Below are 20,359 nucleotides of genomic sequence, written 5' to 3'. Positions count from 1 at the left end.
CTCTGGTCTTGGTCTTGTCTTGGTCTTGGGTTAGGTGGTCTTGAACACAACACTGCAATCGCCTTTACTCATCACCTTGAGTAATCCTGAAACACAGTGATCGGCGTACTTGCACAGAGTTTTCCCGAAGTAAAGCCTGGTGAGTCACCAGGCTTTACTTCCGCCCCCACTAGGCTGGGCATTGTTTGTTTATGTATTATATATAGCTGCTATGACTGGTGTAGACAGGTTACAGAGTCTCTTTGGTGAAATTTTTGGAAGCACAATGGTCAGAATGTAAACACATAGGGAGACTGAGGTTTTATTTTTTATTTACTGGAACTCTGAAACCTCTGCCTGTCTTTACTGGTCTACATGCTAACAATTTAAGCAAATTAAGTGACAAAAAAATTGGACACATTAATTAGGATGAAACAATTTAAGTGCAAAGAAAAGGACATTTTCATTGTATTTATTTTTATGTTTACTTAAAAAAAAAAAAAAAAAAACTTCTTAGTGTTTGTAGTTAGGTATTCCAAGAGTTTTCTACTCTTATGCTGATCCCGTGTGCTCTTTTACAAGGTTTTTTTTTTTGGGACTTTGGAAACTGACGGTCTGATGGGACAGTCCACTGACGCCCCATTTCCTCGGTGTCTGACCATGACATTTGCCGTGCTCCTCCTGAGTGTCAAGCTGGGATTGTGGGAGAGTTAATAGTCGCTTCCAATAACCTAGTCATATTTTCAAATTTCAGAACGAGGAGATCATACAGTCATTTGAATCAGGTGTTATGGAGGAGCAAAAACATCTAAAATATGGAGGGCAGTGGTCCCTGAGAACTGAAATTGAGAAATACTCCACTAGAGTTAGTCTACTGGATGAAATAAACAGAAGTCCACATAGTTGAGAGAGAAGGTTCGGGGTTCCTTTGTGTAAATATAACCGTCTTAAATATTCGTTTGTACCACTCTCCATCAGTCTGATAAATCATGGCCACCTAGCAGGGCCTGTACAGACTAATAGGAGGCCCAGACAGTGATCAAGACTAGCATGAAGGGAATGTATTGTGTGTGAATGTAAATGAGATGGCTATGGGGATGTACTGCCAATCTGGCGTTTGTGTTTTTATATATTTTTTACTTTTTGCAATGATGTTATTTTTATGTATCTATGGTTATTGTCTTTTTTGAAGTATTGTTTATTGTTGTACTACAGCCTTCCCCCTACTTCCTAGACAAATATCTCCTATGGGAGACTAATAAATGACCTTATCTTAGTTTACATGGTAAATGGTAATTGTTGCTCATGGTTGTTGCTAGGGTATCTCTTGGGTGCATGATACCTCATTGGACCTACGTAGGGAGTTTCTAATTCATGAAGACAGAGGTAGAAAATAGAGAGTTCAGAATGCATAATCATAGTGAACAGAGCAGAGGAAGTACTGAGGTCATGCTGATAGTTTGTCATGTACAGGGAATGAGTTGAAGAGAGAAGTGATTGCTGACTTGGTGACTTTGGTTTAAATGACTGATCAGATCTTTATATTTTACATTTATTTCTGTGCACATTACTGTGTACCGTGACTAAAAATGGAATTTGATTTTGGTAGTTTTGGAATTAACAATACTGATGTGTCTAATGTAAACCCTTGCTTTAAAATTGCTTCTTATCTACCGACAGAAACGCCTACTATTGTGTGTGTATTTTTGAATGTTTTTCTTGGTTCCATATCTGTAATAACTGTTTGTGGAAACCTCCTGGTAATAATCTCCATCGTTTACTTCAGACAGCTTCACACTCCAACCAATGCTCTCATCCTCTCTTTGGCTGTGGCTGACCTGCTTGTGGGCGCCCTGGTCTTCCCTCTCACAATAGAGTTCTCTATAAGCTCGTGCTTGTATCATGAGGACATATTTTGCAAAGTAAGAAGCAGCTTCGACATAACGCTCAGCACATGCTCCATTCTGAACCTCTGTTGCATTTCTGTTGACAGATATTACGCAGTGTGCCAACCGCTGGCATACAGAACTAAAATCAGCAGCCATGTTATTGTGGTGATGATCTTGGTGAGCTGGGGCGTTCCAGGTGTGGTTGCGATCAGTCTAGTGGGGTTTAACAGAGCAAAATGTGGACAAAACTGTTTTTTTACCGTGGTGCTGGGAAAAATTCTGATTGTTCTGATTACGTTTTACTTCCCACTGCTGCTAATGATATGCATCTACCTAAAGATTTTTTTTGTGGCACAGAAGCAAGCACACAGCATCCAGAGCATGAAAAACTCTGGGACATCTGTCAGTAAGATGGAGAGGAAGGCCACTAAAACCTTAGTGATTGTGATGGGAGTTTTTCTGCTCTGTTGGCTGCCTTCCTTTTTATGTACAACAGTTCTTACTTTTAGCAACGCTTCCCAGCCCGGCCCTCTGGTAGAAATACTCAACTGGCTTGCGCTGTCCAATTCAACGTTCAACCCGTTTATTTATGCTTTGTTTTATAGGTGGTTCAGGTCAGCGTTCAGAATGATTATTTCAGGAAAAATTATTTTGGGAGATTTCACTAACTTCAAACTGTTTTGATGTTTGAAGTTATTATTAGAGTAAATCCATAATGTCCAATTGAAATTATGATAGCACCTGTAGCTTTATGAGTGCTTATATGTGCTTAAGAATATGTTCACTGCAAACAAAGCCAGATTTGAATGATTAGTCAAAGCAAAATCTTTATCAGTGAACATGGAAAAATAATTTATTAATGTAAAACTAATTAAATTCAACTCCTTTATGTTCATGTGTTGTTGTTTGTAGACTTCCACCATATTTCAGTCATGTCTTATTTACACACACAAATTAAATGATTATATATGGGGTATATGGAGACTTTCAATCTAATATGTCCAATATGTTTTATGAAATATTCCATTTTCTCTTAGTCTCAACAGATGGAAACTAGCTTATACTAAGTCTGGTGCAAAGCATTTTATTATTCATGTTTTTTTGCACATTGTCTGTTAAATAAACTAAACTAGTATAGACACAGGAAGCAGGACTTACTGCAGACATAATTGTTAAACATGATTCTACATTTTCCAGCATCCAGCAGTTTTTTTTAATTATTATTGAAGATCATGTAAACACTTATATGCCCTCATTTTTCTGTCTGTCAATCGTGCATTAATTTTCAAATATTGTTTCCTTAACACATACACAGCAGGGATATCCTAGGAAGTTGAAAGTATTTGTTTGTTGAACCCAAGGTGTTCATTCAGGTGCCCCATTTACATCCATGCCCACTTGTACAAGTTTCCAATTAGGATGTGGCCTTCAGATTAGTTTGAGAACAAGCATAAAAATGGACATCCATGTCCACGAAGCTGATTGTAAGCCTTATCAGTGCAATACAAAGCATGGGTGCAATGGTGACAGACTTTCTCAAGAACTGATGTAAGGCAAGGCAAGTTTATTTGTATAGCACATTTCAGTAACAAGGCAATGTCAGATGGATTACATCAGGAATGTCAAAGTCAAATACACAGAGGGCCAAAAACCTAAATTTGCTACAAGCTGAGGGCCGGACTGGTACAATGTTTATTAAAACATATTGAAATGATTGCACATAGCCTATTGAACCAAGACCTAACACAGTGTATATTATCTAATAATTAAATGAATAAAGCAATATTTTCTTATGGATTTGTCAGTAATTTCAAGTGAAACCATTTTTCAACAGGCAAAAAGACAAAAACGAACTTCTTCAAAGATAAGTCACATGTCCTGTACATTAACATAATAAAGCAATGCTTTGTTATGGCTCTGTCAGTAACCTCACGGGAAAACATTTTCAACAGGCAAATAGCAAAAAATTGAATTGTTTTTAAAAGCAAAATATGTTTCTTAATATCAAGATGAATACATAAATAAAAGTGCATGCATTATAAACAAAAAATGCATTACTGTGCACTATCATCCTACCAATCACTGCTTTCAAATAGTAAAATAAAAAAAAAAATAAAATTAGTTGTATTCTTTCTCATGGCTCTTATCTACAAAGCCCCCCACCCCCCGAGTCCATTCAACTGAAAAAATAAATATAAATAAATAAAATACAATAAAGTAAAATAAAATACATAAATCTATGGCACACAGACAAAACAATACTTCCTTCAAGTATTGAAAAAAAAATCACAAAAAAATAACGTGATTTTTATTTGTACAAAAATCATGTCTTTTTCAAACAAATGTAAAAATTGAACTGAATTAAAAGCTGAAAATACGTCACTGCTCTGTGATGCTCACTTGTCTGAGGCTGAGCCTGATACTTGGTAGTTTCTCATCTTTTGTAAAAGTTCATCAATGTCTGGGTTAGGCTCTGAGCTGAGGAAATCCTCAGGTTTGAGTGAAGGTGATTATCAGTAAGACGGCTCCTGTGTGATGTTTTGTTTAGCTTCATTAAAGAGAAAGGTTGTTCACACAGGTATGTGCTGCCAAACAGAGAGTGTGCAAGCAGCTTGGATGCACAACTGGGGCATTGTGCCTGGGATAAAATGTGCAAACTCAGCAGCTCCCACTCCCTCATATTTTTCCTTCAGTGTGTCATTGAAGGAAGCTCAATCAACTCCATTGGTAGATTTGGTGGTGTGCTTTCTACATCAACTGCAAAAGGGTTGCTGAGCAGTTCAAACCTGCTTTTTTTTGGGCTTCAAAGTCAGCAAATCGGCGTCGGAAGTTGGCAGCAAGTATGTTGAGTTTATCAGCAAACTGTGCACTCGAGAACTCAGCGGTAGAGAGTTTTTCTTTCATGGTCTGGCAGCTGGAAAAGTGGCTAAAGTTTTCTTTCTGCACCTGCATCTCCCACAGACTCAGCTTGGTTTTAAAGGCCTTCACTGTACTGTACATATCAGAGATGACACGTGCCCATCCCTACAGCTACAGATTCATCACAGTCAGATGACTCGTGATGTTGCAGAGAAACGCAATTTCACACAGGAAAGTTTTATCTCGGAGCTCTGTTGTGTCTTTCCCCTTGCTTTCCATGACCAGACATTTCCTCACAAAGCTCGAAACATCTTTGCAGCACCTTTCCCTGGCTTAGATTCTAACCCGGTTTTTAAAAGTGGTTCAACCTGTCTGTGCACACATCTCCTGGTGCCATGCTTATAACAGGAAGTTGTCGTTGTTTTGAAGGACTGTGATTGGCTTAGATAGGTTTAAGCTTTGCCCTACTCTGCACCTTATGGCAGGGGTGAGCAATCCTGGTCCTCAAGGGCCAGTGTCCTGCAACTCTTAGATGTCTCCCTGGTCCAACACACTTCAATCAAATAGCTGAATCCCCTCCTAAGTACAGTCAAGTTATCCAGAGTCTCCCCGACAACCTTATTATTTGACTCAGGTGAGTTGAAGTAGAGATGCATCTAAAAGTTGCAGAACACCAGCCCTCGTGGCCTGGAGTTGCCCACCCCTGTCCTATGGGTTTGGCATGTTTAAGACAACATTCAGTAGTATAATTCATCAGGTTTGTGGAGATGAAAATTTTTTCTTTAACCGATGAGGTGTGGACAAGATTATTTTATAAAAACAAATATCTCCACTACATCAATTTAAAAAGATACGGCTACGTGTGGACGAGGCCTCAGTTTCCTGTTCTTAGCTAACAGCTATGTAGCCCATTGAGATGTTCTGCTGTATTTGCTTCAGTGGTTATTAAGCCTAAACCAAATCTGTCTCTCTATCACATATACAGACACACCACACACTAATATATTCACAACACCATGCACAAATTGTAGTGTGTCCCATCTGACTTGGTGACTGAATGTTTGCATTCATTATGATAATTAGATGGACTCCCCTATTTATTTGTCAGGTTATGCACAGAGAGGGAAGACGCCTGTGTGAGTGAATTCTGACATGCTTGGTAAACTACATGTGCTTTATTCTGATCTTTTGACGGTGATGTGTACGATCCATATTGGTGTTGATGTTGTGGATTTTAGCAGTAAAGTATATTTGTATTGATTGTGATATTTCAGATACCATCCACTATGGAACCAGAGGTGAATGTCAGCAGAGCTGCCATACATCCCTGTTATGAATCATACGACTCGTCTTACAAATTTACAAGCAACCCTTCTTTTATTTGTGTGGCATTGTATGTTTTCCTTGGCTCTCTGTCTCTCATAACAGTGTGTGGAAATCTCCTTGTGATAACGTCAATCATGTACTTCAAACAGCTCCACACTCCCAACAACTACCTCATCCTCTCCCTCGCTGTGGCCGACCTGCTTGTCGGCATTTTAGTTTTCCCCTTCAGCATGGCGTTCACCGTCACTTCATGCTGGTATGATGAAGATTTGTTTTGCAAAGTGCGAGGCAGCTTTGACGTGACACTGAGCACAGCTTCGATTTTGAACCTATGTTGCATTTCTATTGACAGGTATCACGCTGTGTGTAAGCCGCTGACTTACAAAAGTACAATGACTGATCGTATCATTGCAATGATGATTATGGGATGCTGGGGTACGGCGGCTTTAATTGGAATTGGCATCATCATTGCAGGATTCAATCAGGGAAAATGTGAAGGGGACTGTGTAATTGATGCTTTGATATCAACCACTTTGGCATGTATTTTTTCTTTCTATATCCCAGTCATTATAATGCTTGGTATTTATCTAAAGATTTTCCTTGTTGCGCAGAGTCAGTTAAACAGCATCCACAGTACTGGCTGTCGAAGCAAAAAGTCTACTGCAGCTGTTAGCAAGACGGAAAGAAAAGCAACAAAAACCCTTGCTGTTGTGATGGGGGTTTTTATCTTGTGCTGGAGCCCCTACTTTCTGTGCATCATCTTTCAGCCTTTAACATATGATGTGACACCAATTTCTGTTATTGAAACTCTAAACTGGCTAACTTTGTCAAATTCTATGTTGAATCCTTTCATCTATGCTTTCTTTTACAGCTGGTTTCGATCAGCTGTCAGAATGATGATTTCGGGAAAGATTTTTCAAGGAGACTTTGCAAACGCAAAGCTCTTCTAACCTTATGTTTTAATGCGCATGTAACTTTTATTGGAAATTGATGTTTATAAAATCAATAAACATTGTTTCTATAACATAGAGTGTTTATTTACAGCACATTTACACAAGATACCAACAACAAAAGAGACCAAAATCTATGAATCAGATTTAGAATTAGGCCTCTTTCAAAGACTAGTAAAGAAAAAAACTATAAAGCTCATCTTAATTGATGTTTTCTGTCTGCCATAGCTTACAATAAATGTCCAAATGGTTTTAAATTATTCATACACTCCAGTAAGTCATTGTATAAATTAGTTCTGTTGATCTACTTCCAATTATCAACCCAGAAAAATGTGAACACACCTTACACCAGGTCAGGTAGTACTTTAAGTTTTCCTTGAAGATCTAAGTTAAGCTTGTTCAGATGATTCAACAAGAAACCACAAATCTGATTCCCACTGGGGGTCACAAAGCATAGTTCTTCTCTTTCTCGCAGGTTTGCCAGTCCTGCTCTAGATAACCACTGAATTAAACCTCAGTCTGTCTTGGATTTAACATCTGACTCTTTCAGATTAGACTTCAACTTTGACTGATTTCTGATGTTTATCATCTGACCTTTCAGCTTCAGCTGTTTCTGATATCTGTGCATAGTTTGAAAAAAGGCTAGTCAGTGACATAGTCAACTGAATGTGACAGTATGAGATGAAGAGCGTTTGCGTTTCTATAAATGTTCAAGGAATGTTGTTTGTTGTGGCAACTCCCACAGAGGAAATGTAGCCTTTTATATGACAATAAGATATGACACTTTTTTGTTTTTATTGTTTTGCTTACCTGTAACTGCATGGTATTCAAATCAGTTTCTACAGTATTTAATAGAATCAGCATGAATGTTTCAGGACAAACCTTTACCCCATTATGTGTTAAAATGACCTCAACTTTGAAACTAAACACTGAATGATGAAATTATGGGTGTTTAATCTAATAAGAAACAAATACTTTAGTTTGTTTTTATTTTTTACTCTATGCTTCCTTTCTAACCAGTCCCATCACTAAACTGGTGCTATGAACTATTCTTCCTGATTCCACCAGAAAAGTACAGACTGTGATCCGGGCAAACCAGTTTTATCTTAGTTTTGATTCAACAGCAGCCTAAGGCAGATGCATGCAAATAAAATGGTGTGACTTAGTTTCACTTTTAATCTGCACAATTGAGGCAAAAACAACTTGATGCTTTAAAGTTAATTTTAAAAGTTAGATTACGAACGGAATAACTGTGATCATCATCAGAATTTCAGTAAAATCTACAAACACCATTGTGCAACGTTCATACACGCTGATGGTGTTTCAATATCAAAAATCATTGGAGTTCTGAAATGCCAGTCAGGAATAGTGTTGCTGTGAGGAGTGTTCACTAAAATGTACATATATTTCTCGAAATGGTATTCATAAATCTAGCTGGTTGTATAAAGATATAACTGTTTTTGAAAATTTTTATTTGCTCACAGTTGTATTTTTTCCCAATAAGGGTACTTGTTCCCACACTAATATGCATAGATTATGCAAACGTGATAAAGGAGCTTAGATCTAATTGGCTAATCAAATCATGTGGTGAATATGGTAATGAAAAGTGGATCCTATTATCTAGGTGAACACAGCTGAGCTCTGGACACATCACAAGGTAAGGGTGTGTGAAAACAGGCCCTACAGCAAACCTGCAACATATTAAACTGAATCCTGTCTGCTTTTCTCATCATCACAGGTTGATGCAGTAAACTCTTCAGCATGGATGTAGATCTTGTGGTCAACAGCAGCAGTGTTGACCCCATACATCCCTGCTACATCTCAGACAATGGCACTTACATGTTTGCACATAACCCCTCTGTTATATGTGTATCTTTGTACATTTTCCTTGGATTACTGTCTGTAATCACTGTATGTGGAAACTCTCTTGTAATATTTTCCATCATTTACTTCAGACAGCTCCACACTCCTACTAACTACCTCATTCTCTCTCTAGCTGTCGCTGACCTGCTTGTCGGGGTCTTGGTGTTCCCCTTCAGCATGGCTTTCACCGTGACTTCATGCATGCACTATGAAAGTTTGTTCTGCAAAATACGCGACAGCTTTGACGTCACAATGTGCACGTCCTCCATTCTCAACCTGTGCTGCATCTCCATAGACAGATACCATGCAGTGTGCGAGCCCCTGACATACAGGTCGAAAATAAACGTTCGGGTAACCGGGGTGATGATCCTGTTCAGCTGGGGCGTCTCTGTCCTAATAGGAATTGGCATCATTGTTGCGGGATTCAGCCAAGGCGCATGTGAGGACATATGCTCTGTTGACATTATAGTGGCCAACACTATGGGACCTGTTTTCTCCTTTTACCTTCCAGCAGTCCTAATGCTCTGCATTTACTTTAAGATTTTCCTGGTTGCTCAGAGACAACTGAACAGCATCCAGAGCACAAATGGCCAGAGCATGAAGTCTGGAGCAATAGCCAGCAAGATGGAAAGGAAGGCCACCAAAACCCTGGCAACTGTGATGGGAGTGTTTCTTTTGTGTCTCTCTCCCTACTTTATCTGTGTCGTCTTCCAGCCATTATACTACAACCCGCCACCACTTCCTGTGATAGAAACACTGAACTGGCTTACGCTGTCAAATTCAATGCTGAATCCTTTGATTTATGCCTTCTTTTATAGCTGGTTCCGATCAGCTGTCAGGACGGTCGTCTCAGGAAAGATATTCCACAGCAATTCAGCCAACTCCAGATTATTTTGATATTTATATACTGTTGCACTTTACATATTGGGATTTTTCTAAAAATGATTAATGATAAAGCCATGTAACAGGGGTAAAGTTTTGAAAAAATATTTAATCTGTTTTTATTTGCATAAAGAAGCAGCCTGTCAAGAACTATTTGTCCCTTCTCAATTATCAGTGCAAAAACCTTTAATCGCGCATTACGTCAATAAAGCACTTCTTTCATTTGCTGTCCAATTTTTTTGCACATCTCCACTATTTAATTTTACTTATTAATATTTTTAGGTCTCATACATTTTTCAAACACAAGTGTGGTACATATCCGGTCAAAGTCACGTACATTAAACAGTCTGATTCAACCTGATTTTTTATCATTTGGACAAATGCTAAAATCCAAAATCAAAGACACTGTTTTCAACACAGAAATAAATTAATGTTGCAGTTCATATCATCTGTATCTGCAATAACTCTTCAAAGAGTTATGACAGATACAGATGACAGAGAGCAGGAAGAAATTCCTGTAGCAGTCTGTATAACATCAAATCTGAAGAAGCCTCTGTCTATAACATTGATGAAGACGATGCTCAGGGTTGTTTGTAAATTTTCTGATTTTATGAAGAATCTATTTTTGCGCCATCAAATCTAGATGAACACTGAGGTATTTATATTCCCCAACCACCAATGCTTCGTCTCCCATGATGGGACTAGTGTTTGAACAAATAATTTCTTCCAAAATCGACAGTCGCCTTCTCTGTTCTGTTCACATTACATGGTCCTACGCCATGATACAAAGCTCCACCAGGGTTCATCAGGGTCTTTTCCATCTCTGATGAACCCAAAGACTTGAGTCTAAAATCAGGGAGATAGAGCACATCCCTTGATTTAAAGGCATCATTATTATGGTTCAAGATGATCTTGAACCATAGTAATTGGAACACTGACCAACATATTTGATGTGTATTGATAATACTATTGATGGCATTTTGTCATCTAGTGGGTAGGGTAGGGTTAGGGGATATAAGATGAAAACCATAGTTCAGTTGGATCACTCAAAATAGCTGAAAAACTATAAGGGTTATGGGAACCAAACATAGTCCAGAGAGTCTGTGGAAGGGGCCCCACATGTCCACCAAGTTTAGTGGGTGTGGCTCATTCCCTTGAGTCCCCTGAGACTGAAGACATGCCATTTATCCCAATTCATGAACTTGTCCAAAATGCAAAAATCGCTCTAAGTGTTGTGTATGGAGGTACATATGGGAACCTTAGCAGTGTGTGTTCTGGAGTCCCGAGTCGTTTGAAAGTGATTCTGGGTGGAGTGAAATGTGAGTTTTAGGGTGAATTTGCTAGGGTTCTGTGGTTAGGTTTAGTGTAAATTGTAAGGGTAAGGGGTTGTTTTCAAAATACCGTATTTTCCGCACTATAAGGCGCACCTAAAAACCTTAAATTTCCTCAAAAGCCGACAGTGCACCTTATAATCCGGTGCGCCTTATATATGAANCATCATTATTATGGTTCAAGATGATCTTGAACCATAGTAATTGGAACACTGACCAACATATTTGATGTGTATTGATAATACTATTGATGGCATTTAGTCATCTAGTGGGTAGGGTAGGATTAGGGGATATAAGATGAAAACCAGAGTTGAGTTGGATCACTCAAAATAGCTGAAAAACTATAAGGGTTATGGGAACCAAACATAGTCCAGAGAGTCTGTGGGAGGGGCCCCACATTACCGTATTTTCCGGACTATGAGCGCACCATACTATAAACCGTACCTTCAAATTTTTTGAACCCCTCCCTGGAAACTTACATATATCAGCCACACCGGGCTACAGCCCGCTGATATCTCTGCCGCTCTCGGTTTCTCATAAGGACCCACCAGAGGGATATGTCCTAATAACTGCTGGATATATTAAGGACGCAGTTCTCCGTCTCCAAATCCGGTTTTGTTCATGCCGAGTTTACGTGCAGCTGCTTTATTTCCCTCTTGTACTGCCAGATCGACACTCCTCAACTTAGAAACTGCATCATATGAGTTTGAAAACATTTCTCCGTCGTGCCTGCTGCTAGCATGTGCTTGTTCTAAATGAAAATTAGAGCGTTCTTCTTTGATTTCCAATTTTGACTTCCAATGATTCACTTCCTGCTAAAGAACCCCCTGGTGGTTGAAGAAAAAGCCACATGTTCAAAGTGTAGGAAAAAAGTAGCAGCTTATAGTCCGGAAAATATGGTAAGTGAAACTGGATAATTTCCACAGTGGTTGAAAAACACTGCTCTACGCAACAGCTGCGGGTACACCATTGGGTATGTGGATGGTGGATTCCACCTGTGAATCATCTTCACACCTGTGTCTCTGTCTGATCCAGACACTCGTCTTTCGAAAAAGTACCTTTTCCGAATCTACACATGCGAGATGTTGGGTTGCATTGTTTTGGAATTTCAGAAGGAGCTCAAGGCCACGAAGGGAAAGAATAAAAGGAGGCCAATCTTGATGAAATAGATATCGACTAACACAAGTCAATATCAAGTTCTCAAGCAAGACCTCTTTTATATTCTGTACCTTCTTGATAAGGCCATATCCAACAATGGTGAGAGCCACCTACTGCAGCCAAGATTACATGTGATGATGTTTGGCCAAAAGGACGAGGACAGTCTGAACTTGACAGACATTGTGGATCCTTCGGGTGTTGCCAGTCTGTCTGTCCATGCAGCATGTCAAGTGTCAGCCCGGGACCCAGGAATCCACCTGCTGTTCTCTAGATATGGGCTCCAAGACTTGATAGGCCCTGGTGGATCTCTATGCTCCATCTTGGGAATGATCTGGACCACCTCCCACTGACCTTTCAGGAAACCCTCCTGGATGTGCTTGGTGCTGCTTGGAAGCTAAAGTTTGTGCAGTTGTATGTGGACTCCCCACACGTTCACATACAACTGCCATACAGGCACCCAGTCAGTGGTGCCTTGGTCACGTGCAGGTTATCTCACCCTCAATTCTGACAGGCCCTACTTTCCAGGGCATTGCAATACATCAGCCACATGAATGACTTAAAAGACAAGCTGGTCCTCCAGCTTTGTCTTCGAATCGAGCAGGTCCGCCGGTTTGAGGGTGAGATACCATCACATATTAATTTTTTCCGTGTCCAGGCACTCAACATGCTGTTTGTGGACAACGGATTGGTTGTGCCATTTCAGGACCTTGGCTACAAACATGGCCTCGTGTCCACCCTGGGGAACATAATTGAGTATTTTGTCAAGGAGCTCGAGTCTCTCTTTGAGAAAAATGAGGGAGTTGCGAGGTACAATGCATGCTGGAGGGTGTTTCAAATAGAGCTGGCATTAGAGAAGCTTTATTAGGGGCGACCTCTCTCCGTCTCAGACTTCCAGCTTAGCGTCAGCCTCAGGACCAACAGTGTCAACCCGAAGAGTATAACTCACACCAGGGGCTTTATCAGGTTGGCCCCTCACTCAGCTGCAAGTGCTGGCGAGGTCCCGCCCTCCCCCTTTATCACTGGTCACGGAATGAGCTCCAAACCAAGCGTTTGGAGCGCATTTTTCCAGTGTGCCTGGCACTAAATGCTGTGCCAACTGTTCTTGGTGTTAGGGTTGTGCACCTCTTCCTATGTGATATCTTCAGGAGAAATGTGGACATTCCCTATGTGGCTCTCAAAGCAGAACGACCACCTGGGCGGCTATGTGGGAGCATCAACCTGGAGGTGTTCTGCAAGGACTTAAGCACAAAGAATAGCTTTCCTGCACCTCTTACATTTGGGAGAGCCCGGGAGATGATGGTTCAAGCCAGAAGGGACGTCAAGAAATGCCTGTTGGAGGGCTTCTTGTCTGAGAACTTGTGCTTCTTCCCACACATCAAGTTTTGGGATTTGCACGGCTCCCACAAACTCTTCCAGAACTGTTGAGACTACGTTGTGTTGGAGTCTGATGGCCACAATGGTGGCAACAGTCACCCTTGAAGTGTGCACAGAGGTGGAGCGGGATTCCTGGAACTTCTCAAGGAACCTCAAAAAGTACCGAGACCACACTGGGCAGCATGGCTGAATGCTCCTTTCAGGGAGGACACCTTGGAATCAAGTCATAAGTGCTATGAGCCTTGCCACTTTGTATCTCTTGTGGCAGAGTGGTTAGGGAGGCTGCCTCCCACCCGGTCGGCCGGGGTTCCATTCAAGCCTGGAACACCACTTTTTTTTCAGTTTCATTTTGACCTAAAGGAGCACAAAGCGGTCCTCCTTCATGTCAAAACTACTTGATATGAGGTCATAAGCACTATAAGCAAAGGTAAACCGCATGGTTCTAGTACTCTTGTGGTTAATCTACTTCAGCACCTTGCCAGCAACCGGGGTACGATTCCCACAGGCTGCTATCGCCTTTTCTATGCTCTTTTTGCAACTGACATAAAGAGGGATCTGTCATAATGGAACATTCCGACATCTTGGTATCATTTTGAATGGAGTTAGAATGGGCCTCTTGACATACGGGTAACGAGAATCATGGGGGCTTAAAGGAGGATTCCCATGCTTCGATCGGAATGCAAGTGGGCTCGGCACGTCCCGTACGCTGAGAGGTACAAACAGAACCAGGCAGAACCTTCTCCAAGGCCCACCTGGCTCTGGAGGCCCTGAGGTATAAAGGTTCATTCTGCTCCATAATGTCAAGCCTCCTATCATGCCTTAAAGGGAGCACAACCGAATGCTCCTTGGAGACATGACGGCTTCATATCAAGTCATAAGCACTATGAGCCATTGTATTCTCAGTGCTCTTGTAGCTTATTGGTGTGCCTCCCGGTCTCCCACCCGAGACCTGGGTTCGCTTCCCGCTGGCTGCAAGTAGCCTTTTTGTTTAAGTGTTTATTATGACATTTTGCAGCACCACCCACTTCTTCTTTGTCAGGAAATCTGGGTATCATTTTGACTGGGCTTTTTGCCATACGGGTAATGACATTCACAGGGGATTGAGGGGGGGTGGGGGGGTTCCCATGCATTGATTGGAACAAAAGTGGGCTTGTGCAATCCCATAAACTGGGAGGAAGCTACAGAATGTTAAGAGAGGAAAAAGACAAAAGATGGAAACGACAAACAAAAAGCAAATATGTCTTTGGAGAAGTTGCAAGCGCAAAATCTGATTTGTTACTTCTGTGTAGAAAGTTTTATAGTAAAAGGCGTAGTCTTATCTTTAATTTATTCAAATAAGGCGTATCTTTGCTCATCCAACCAGGAGCTATCTCTGACCCTCTATCTGAAGCCAGAAACCCCTGCTGTGTTTACGGCCTTTCACAGATGAGTGTGAAAAGCTAGAACTTCTACTGTATTGTTTTCTCCCAGACAAAAGGCAGTTCAAACGATCCTAGCAAACCATCTGCTGTAACACAAGTAAAATAAAGGTCAATAGGCCAGAATAAGTTACTGATTTAAAACCACAATTTAGGCCATTTGAATCAAGACATGTTAAGTTTTAAAACTAGCCTATTTTAAATTTATTTTCTCAACAAGAACCAGCAAGAACCTTCTCAAAAGCCCACTTAGATCTATTTAATACCTGCATTTAGGGAGCATTGACAGATGACTCTTTGTCAGGCACTAAGGATATAATCAAGGGAGACATATATGAAAAGAGTTAACATTTATTAAACACACTGCAAACTTAAACATAAATACTGCAAACCAACACAAAAAATAAAAACTAATAAATAGAAATACTTAAAGTGCCAAAGTGAGTGCAAAATCTTAGCATGGAAAAACAAAGTGCATCTCTTAAATCTCTCATAGAAAAACATTGTTTCTTCCTGCTGACATTGTGGGACTGCAACGTCAGTGGCAGGGGTGTGCTCCTTCTGCATTTCACTTGGGCAGGGAAGAATGACCTCGATGTCGAGGGCTTTTGGTGGGAGGATTTGGACTGGGGTTCGGGACCCTCCCTGGACTTCGTAGACTCGGAGGGTTCGGGACCCTCCATGGACCGGGTTGCCTGGGAGGGAATGGTTACCTCCGAAGTCTCAGTTACCTGGGAGGACTGAGTAGGCTCCGTGGAGTGGGAGGTGTATGAGCACTTATAGTCACCTCTGTTGACTCAGAGACGTACGAGGACCCTGTACCTCCCGTGGACTCCGTGGGAAGGGAGGGTTGCGTTCCAACCAAGGACTCAGTTGCCTCCTCCTGTTCCACTCTCTGAAATATGAAAAGAACGTTTATTACATCTGAATATTTCCAAATCTCAGAAATAGAGGAAGCCATAAGTCAAACAGGTAAGACGAGAAATGAGATTAAAACCCACTCTTTTCTTGGAGGACGGCCCCTTCTCCTGTCCTTCACCAGTCTCATCAGAAGTACCACCTTCCTGTATGGAAGGTTCTCCCTCTTCTCCCACTCTCTGAAATATGAAAAGAATATTTATTACATCTGAATATTTCCAAATGTGAGGAATAGAGGAAGCCATACCTGGTGCTGGGAAATGGCTGACATTCTGCAGCTTTTCCAGGTGCTGCAAAATGGCAGAGAAAGTTAAGTCAAACAGGTAAGATGAGAAAAGAGATTAAAACCCACACTTTTTTTCTTTGTCAAAGGGGCCTGCCTTGGCGACTGCCAGGTCACATCAGGGTCAGTTGCGAGGTTGAATTGCTGCCTTATTGCAGCAAGTTGGGCCATCATCTTGTCAATAGCATAGTATTTATCAATGGTGCTGACATCATGGCACATCGTTTGGCTGACCTCTTTTCTCCCTGCTGGTGTGAGGTGATCTCAGGCCTTGGAAAATAGAGGAATCTCTTCAACATTTCATTGTTCTGTTCTGTTTTGAAAATGGAAAAAGTCAGATAATTACTTAGATAGTCGCAATCGACGTCCGGAAGTCAATAAAGGTCGGGGAACTGGGAAGCCCCATGTCCGCCCAAGCCTTCTGCAGAGGAGCCAGGATATGATTGAGCCTCGTCTCATTCTCGCTGAACATGACAAGGTCCATTTTCGGGTTGATCTTAGCCCGGATTCTTAGCCACTGATCAAACCACCCGAACTCCTCGATGGTCAGGTAGACCTTTGCCGACCCAAACAGGTCTTGGTCTTGTGCTCTTTGACCTGTAATGCAAAGAACAGAAGTTTGGTGCCTGCCATTTTGGAACATGAGTAAAGGATGCAGAGTAAAGGATGAATAAAGGGTGGCAGGCCGAAGGTGCTACCAAATGGTTGACATTTCGCAGTACCTGGAACTAGCTAGCCAGAACACATGGTAGCAAGCTACCCTGGAGCTAACACATGCTTTCAAATGGTTCTTTAACTGATACTTACCTGTTTAGTTTCTTGTTTTATCTAACTGTGATACTTACCTGTTTAGTTTTTTTGTTGTTGTTGTTTTATTTAACTGTGATACTTAACTAATACTTACCGTGTGTCTTTTGATTATTTTAAGTGACTTCAGCTGTTTTTTCCACACCAATTGTTCATATTAAAACAATTAAAATTCTTTTATTTTTCATTGACAGATTAAAGAACGAGCAAAACGAAAGATATCACCACCCCAGTCCATGGCAGAATGCCCCATGCTCCATGTGCCACTACACATTTCGCTATCTGGGCAAACAACTAATAACCAAACGTTGTGTAAAAAACCTCGAGGAGAGGCAAATTTTGATCAACTTTGGCTCAGGTCGGGTGAGCATCCGGGGTCTCCCCTGTCCAGTGGAGGGGTGTGATTATTCCAAATCAAGGTTAGGTGTCCACCTGGAGCAGGGCCACCCGAAGATGGTCGTGGAGACCATCCAGAAACAGATCAAGGACATCAAAAGAAGGCCCACGATAGAACAGCTGCGCGCACTCCGGGCAACCGATCCTAGTCCCCCCGTGATGTCCAGCCTGGAGATTGATCCAGAGCTGGACGAGTTGGAGGCAGCTGCTGGATCCACTTCTCCAAACTCCGACTGCTCCAACTGTGTCAAGCTCCAGTCTGAGTTAAAAGGGTTGAAGAAAAAGTTCCGGATCCAGAACATGCTGTTGAGCAAAACCAAAAATTGCATGAGGCGGTTGGAGCTGGTATGTAAAATTGAATTACCTACCTGTCTTCCTGCCATATGGTGTGTGCTTGTTTGCGTTTACCTACTTGTGTAGGTAAACACAGGTAGGTAAACCAAAATGGCAGGCCGAAGGCCTGACATTTCCCAGCATTAACTCATGCTGGGAAATGTCAGCACCTGAAAATGCTTTTCACCTTCAACAGGCCCTCCAAAGTCTTCGTGGCCAAGCCCCACACCTTGAGCTTGAGGGTGACGAAGAGGACATTGCTGAAGAAACCTCTTCCGTGCTGGTAACCTCTTCTTCACAACCGAACCCGGCCACAGTGACAGAACTCTAGGTTCTCCAGCAGTATAACAAGTTCCCCACGCCCATGCATGAGTAATGTCACTCTTTGCTTCAATTTCAAATTGTGCTATATAAATAAAATTATCTTACCTTACTTACCGTAATCCTTTTTTATGCAGTCCAATACATGGAGGGCTATTGGCAGCACCTCAAGGGCTCCTGTGGGGGCAAGAAACACGTGGACAACCAGAAATCCAAGATCTCCCGAATCATGCAGTTCCTGTCCTTTTTGGCCAATGGGAGGAACATCACTCCAAATTGGAGTATCTTCATGAATGTAAAGAACGTCTACCAGTAAGTGTCTCTCTAATGCACGTTAGCTAATTTTTGTGTTTTCTTATTTAAGTTATACCATTTTTTGTTCTGAGTAGGTGGCCAGAATTCCTTCTGAAGAAGGGAAAGGCAGTGACGACATCTGGTGAACGTAAATGAGTTCATCGGATACTTCAGGGAGACCTCTCCGGGAACGTCTAGGGCAGGGGTTGGGAACCTTTTTGACTCAGAGAGCCATGAAAGCAAAATATTTGGAAATTTATTTNAAATCAAAGCAGTTCTTATCTGTATTCTGCCAGATTACATCAATTTGAAGAGATGTTCAACATTATTTTGCTTTTAGAAGCATTTATCGAATACCTAGACCAGGGGTCGGGAACCTTTTTGACTCAGAGAGCCATGAAAGCAAAATATTTGGAAATTTATTTCAGTGAGAGCCATATAATATATTTTTAGACTGAATTCAACTAAATGTGAGTATAATAAGCCTCTGAATTTATTCTTTTAAATAATGTTGTTATAATACTCACCATTAATGCGACTTCTGGTGCTGCATGGATTTGCTGGTGGCTTTGTAGTCTGGTTGGTACTTGGTGAGGTTAAGCTTCATGCAGGCGTTGAGGCTTTCATCCGTTAAACGTGATCGTAGGTTGGACTTGATGTTTTTAAGATGTGAAAATGACTGCTCACATGAATACGTAGATCCAAACATGGTCAATACAGCAATACTCACACGCTTCAGTGTGTCGTATGTGACAGGAAGCGCGTTCCAAGTTTTGACAATCAGCTGGTCTTCAGGTTGAAGTTTTTTCATTTCTGTCCACATGTGCTTGCTCGCCAACTCCGCTTTCTGTCGTGCGATTCTTTCCAAATCTTCATTCAGTGACTTGAACTTATTCACCCACATGTCTGAGGCCTTCAGGTCAGCCACTTCTGCTTCAAAATCTCTGAGGGAGACATCAGGAATGTAACTCAGGTCGGCTGTGTTCAGTGAACACTCGTTTGGATGGGTGATGAACTTAAAGAGATGAGTGTGCTCACGAAATTCTCCGAAGCGTGCTTTGAACGACTGTAGGAGACTGGATGTGAAGCCAGCTAGCTGGTGGAGATCAAAGTTTTGAGTGGGCTCACTTGCTGTGCATGCATCTTTAAATTGTCTCAGTTTTTCAAAATGTAGTAAACGACCCGTTTCAAGATCCATGATAAAGAGCTCCAGCTTGTTTTCAAAAGCAAACACGGCGTGTTGAAGGGATAACACTGTATTTCCAATGCCTTGCATTTTCACGTTGAGCTGGTTCAGATGTTCAGTCATATCCACGAGATAGTAAAACTTGAGGAGCCACTCAGTTTCGACTAGCTCAGGATGCTCGATGCCTTTCATTTCAAGGAAATTCCGGATTTCGTTCAGGCAAGCCGCAAAACGGCTGAGCACCTTCCCTCGTGACAACCAACGCACATTGCTGTGCAAAAGCAGACCGTGGTAGTTATTTCCAACTTCATCCAGCAGTGTTTTAAACTGGCGATCATTTAAGGCTCGGGCAACAATAAAGTTGATCACACGAATGACCAGCGACATCACTTCGCCAAGCTGACCGTCACACATCTGAGCACAAAGTGCCTCCTGGTGTAGAATGCAATGGAAACTTAGGATGGGTCTATTTTCATGTTCACGGAGAAGCGCCACAAATCCTTTTTTTTTCCCCACCATACACGGAGCACCATCAGTACACACTGAGAGAAGTTTATCCATAGGTAGATTTTTTTCACAAGCGAACTCCATGAAAGACTTGAATAAATCCTCACCTCTTGTGGACCCTTTTATTGGCAGAACAGCAAGACTTTCTTCGCGCAGTGTGTCACCAGCAGCATATCTTGCAATCACACTGAACTGCGCCAAATGACTTACGTCTGTTGACTCATCCAAAGCCAGGGAAAAGAACGGCGCTGCATTTATGTCCTTCACTTGCGTTTCCTCCACTTG

At 41.5% G+C, this 20,359-nt stretch overlaps 2 protein-coding genes across 2 annotated transcripts in view; both read left to right on the top strand.

Annotated features, from left to right (window-relative positions):
• Positions 1 to 20,359, top strand: part of LOC103130409 (serine/threonine-protein kinase/endoribonuclease IRE1-like) — an 89,488-nt gene that overhangs the window by 23,136 nt on the left and 45,993 nt on the right. The window lies entirely within an intron of this gene.
• LOC107834458 (trace amine-associated receptor 1-like) lies at positions 8,677 to 9,763 on the top strand. The gene has a single exon (XM_016665904.1). It carries the CDS (start codon positions 8,765 to 8,767, stop codon positions 9,761 to 9,763), a length of 999 nt encoding a protein of 332 aa, XP_016521390.1. The 5' UTR covers positions 8,677 to 8,764.

Source organism: Poecilia formosa, unplaced genomic scaffold (genome assembly GCF_000485575.1).
Source record: "Poecilia formosa unplaced genomic scaffold, Poecilia_formosa-5.1.2 Scaffold632, whole genome shotgun sequence".
NCBI classification, from domain to species: domain Eukaryota; kingdom Metazoa; phylum Chordata; class Actinopteri; order Cyprinodontiformes; family Poeciliidae; genus Poecilia; species Poecilia formosa.
Note: the sequence above shows the minus strand (reverse complement) of the source record. Positions and strands in the feature narration are given on the sequence as shown.